Raw genomic sequence first — 3,781 nt, 5'->3', positions numbered from 1 at the left:
GTAAAGCAAATATGGATATGAAACATGCATCAGTCGATAGAGGAGCATGTGTCCTCACAGATGACACAACGATTCTAAGATATGAAAAATGTGTAGATCGTGTATGATTGAATATATGCAAGCTTTCTTTCGAACTCGCGATTTCTTTTGCAGACGTTTCCGAAAGCAAAGCAAATATGGATATGAAACTGGCATCAATCGATAAAGGAGCATGTGTCCTTTCAGATGACACAAGAATTCGCAGATCTGGAAAATTTGCAGACAGAATATATGGAAGCTTTCTTGAGCGGGAAAACAACCCGTGTAGTGCGAAAACAAAGCAAATATGGATATGAAACTTGCATAAATCGATAGAGGAGCATCTGCCCTTTCAGATGACACCACGATTGTCAGAACTGGATAATATGTAGATCGTGTAAGATCGAATATGTCGAGCCTTCTTTCCGCGATTACAGAACCTGTGTAGTGCAGAGAAAGTCAGATTTACGCAAAAAAAATTCATGCCGTTGCACACAAACTCGCGCTTTCTTTTGAAGATATTCCCAAAAGTAAAGCAAATATGGATATGAAACTTGGATCAATCGATAGAGGAGCATCTGCCCTTTCAGATCACACAACGATTCTCATATCTGGAAAATTTGTAGATCCTGTAAGATTGAATATATGGAAGCTTTTTTGAGCAGGAACAGAACCCGTGTAGGGCACAGAAAGTCAGATTTACCCAAAAAAATTCAACGAGTTGCACACCGATTAGCGCTTTCTTTTCCAAATATTTCCCAAAACAAAGCAAATATGGATATGAAATTGGCATCAATCGATTGAAGAGCATATGTCCTTTCAAATGACACCAGAATCGTTAGATCTGGAAAATTTGTAGCTGCTGTAAGATCGAATATATTGAACTCTTTGCAGAGGAACAGAACCTGTGTAGTGCAGAGAATGACAGATTTACGCGTCTGCCAGTTTCGCCGATGTACACCTTGCCACAGTCACCGCATGGTATCCTGTAGACCACCTCCACGTCTTCCGGGTGGGATGGGATCCTTAGGACGCACGAGTTGGTTCCTCAAGGTGGTGGATGATCGGAACACGGTGCGGACGCCGTGGTCCTCCAGGATCCTCTTCAGCCGTCTGGAGATACCGTCCACAAAGGGAAGAACGGTGAAAGCCTTGTACTACGGTCGCTCCACTTCGGTGCTGGTCTTGGGTCTCGATGACTGCCGGATGAAGAACGCTGGATATCCGTTCGCCGTGAGGGCAGCGGTGATCCGGCGTCTCTCGGCGGCTGTGTGGTGCGGTCTGGTGACTAGGCGTGAGTCGCGGTCATGTAGGCACTTAGCCACGCCCCTCTTGACGGACACTGGGTGGTGTGAGTCAAAGGCCAGATACTGGTCGGTGTGGGTAGGCTTGCGATACACGGTGCTGGTCAGGCTGCCATCGGGTTTCCTGTGGACCATGGTGTCCAGGAATGCAATGCTGTTGTCTTGCTCATTCTCGATGGTGAACTGGATGCTGGGCTTGAGACTGTTCAGGTGGTCGAGCAGAGGGCTGACTTGATCCCGTGGTGCAATAACAAAGGTGTCATCGACGTACCGTTTCCACAGGGTAGGACAGCAGTCGGGTGGGCAACTCTGCAGGGCTTCCTCCTCGAACGATTCCATGTACAGATTGGCAATAACTGCTGATACCGGACTACCCATAGCTGCTCCGTCTGTCTGTTCGTAGCACGATCCATCGTATAGGAAATACGTGGAACGCAGGACAAACTCTAACAGGGAGACGATTTCAGCAGGGGAGAGCGATGTCCGATCAGGCAACTCAGGGTCTTCCTCCAGGCGACGAAGGGCCACACAGCAAGCGCCGTCTATGGGGACGTTGGTAAACAAAGACACGACGTCGAAAGAGATCAACACCTCATGGCTGCTGATATGCTGCGCGCGGAGGAACTCTGCGAAAGCTATGGAGTTGGGCACGGTGTTTGGTGTGTTACCGGTTAGCGGTGACAAGATCCCGGCTAGATGCTTGGAGAGGTTGTAGGCAAAGGAACTTACGCACGAGACGATGGGTCTCAAGGCAGTCCCCGGCTTGTGGATCTTGGGTAGACCGTACATCCGGGGAGGCTGTTTGCTTGTGGGACGTAACTTCCGGTAGGTGGCGTCGTCAAGATTTCCGGACTTGACGAGAAGCTGGGCCGTGATCTTCCTGCACAGCCGGTCGGTGGGGTCCTTAGCCAATTTCCGGTAAGGGCCCGTGGAGATGAGCTCACCCATCTTGTCCCGGTATGTGTGGGCGTCGAGGATCACGCTGGCACGGCCCTTGTCGGCGGGGAGGTCAACCACCTGACCTTCCTTGTCCGTTGCATCAAGAACTCGGTGGTTCCCAAGGACCTTAGGGTCAAACCTCCGGTCCGCACCAAGGGAGCCCTGAAAGCAGCAGAGACAGCCTCTCTTCGTTTTCTACGTGAGAGAATACACCTGACCAGAGCCACGAAGAAGACCATCGAGGCCAAGGTGGACTCCACTTTGGCCCAGATCCAGTCCACCTTCAGTAAAGCTGACCGTGCCCACCTCACCCAGCATATCGACCGCCGTTACCGCCGGGAGTTCGAGAAGTGCAAGGCCCGCCATTGTCTATGCATTATTGGTCATGTACCCGTGTAAACATAACTCTATATATTGCAGCATAAACGACCTGAAAATTCTGCGCCCCAGCTAATTAATATTTAGTGATTCCACGGGATTTTTACAGTATGACAGGCCATAATCATTACTGAATACAGCGATGTTTCTATTATTTCTTAATTACAGGCTGATAGTTTCCTGTTCGGGGTAATTCTTTCACAAAAAGCCCCAATTCGCTGACTTATTTTGAATAGAGACGGGCGGCTACATTCACAAATGAGCGCTCAGTTTTATTTCAGGGGTATCTTCGGGGAGAGAAGAATTAAAAAAAAATCGCTGCTAACCCGCATAAAATTGAAACGAAAAGTTGTTTTCTGGCCATAATCTTGAATTTTTCGTGAAAAAAATGGAGGCCAACCCCTTCACGGGAGTCGACAGGCATTTTTCCGTCCGGTTTCAAATGTTTTCTAAATGTGCACGTATTTTGGGGTAATGCAACCTGGAAAGACAAGATGCGGTGCCCATGGCAACCGTTGAGACCAGAAGGGAACGCTATGTTCATTTTTAGTGCATTTTTATTTACGGGTGGAGAAAATCAGCAGTTTAGTCTTTGGAAGTTTTCAAAACAGTAACAGTTACAGCCAAAGATCAGAGGAATGTCTATCATGTCTCTTTGGAGGGGCTTCTTGACTATTCCGTACTAAAGTAACTGGAAAAAGGCCTGAAAGGACATTTTGTCTTCCAAAAAGCCGGGAAACGGAAACAAAAAAAGTTCCAATGAGCAATTCCGTGTGTTAGTCCTCTTTCTGGTAGTTTTTTCTAATCTGTGTCCCGCAGTTTTACAGAAGATGTTTGATTTCTCCGTTTGTTTACTAAATAGAATTGTCATTGCACACAAAACACTGCCACATTCAGCGGCAACAGACAAACTGTATTATCTTTCTTCAGGAAAATCAAGAAGTCGTATCAAATTTTTGGATTTGCTTTCTCTACTTTGGATAGATCTTGGTTTTGGGCCAATTTTACTGCAAAGCTGTCAATCGAGGTGATATTAAAAGGGTGCATTCCACCAAATGGTTGTATTTCTGCGCGCGAGTTCACGTGTCTTTCATTTTGGGGTGTTTCTTTAACAAACATCCCCATACTGCGGGCTTAGTTTG

The 3,781-nt window shown here is 47.3% G+C and overlaps 1 protein-coding gene across 1 annotated transcript; it reads right to left on the bottom strand.

Annotated features, from left to right (window-relative positions):
- Positions 1 to 1,175: 1,175 nt before the first annotated feature.
- LOC147800487 (uncharacterized) lies at positions 1,176 to 2,627 on the bottom strand. The gene is made up of 2 exons (XM_087145719.1): positions 2,559 to 2,627; positions 1,176 to 2,423 (listed from the first exon to the last, which is right to left on the bottom strand). The coding sequence occupies exons 1-2, from the start codon at positions 2,625 to 2,627 to the stop codon at positions 1,176 to 1,178; spliced, it is 1,317 nt and encodes a 438-aa protein (XP_087001845.1).
- Between the last annotated feature and the right edge of the window lie 1,154 nt (positions 2,628 to 3,781).

This window comes from Acanthaster planci, linkage group LG01 (genome assembly GCF_054643075.1).
Source record: "Acanthaster planci isolate LZ-2023a linkage group LG01, COTS_SCS, whole genome shotgun sequence".
In the NCBI taxonomy this organism is placed as follows: Eukaryota; Metazoa; Echinodermata; class Asteroidea; order Valvatida; family Acanthasteridae; genus Acanthaster; species Acanthaster planci.
The sequence above is the reverse complement of the archived record's forward strand: the minus strand, read 5'-3'. Positions and strand labels throughout refer to the sequence as shown.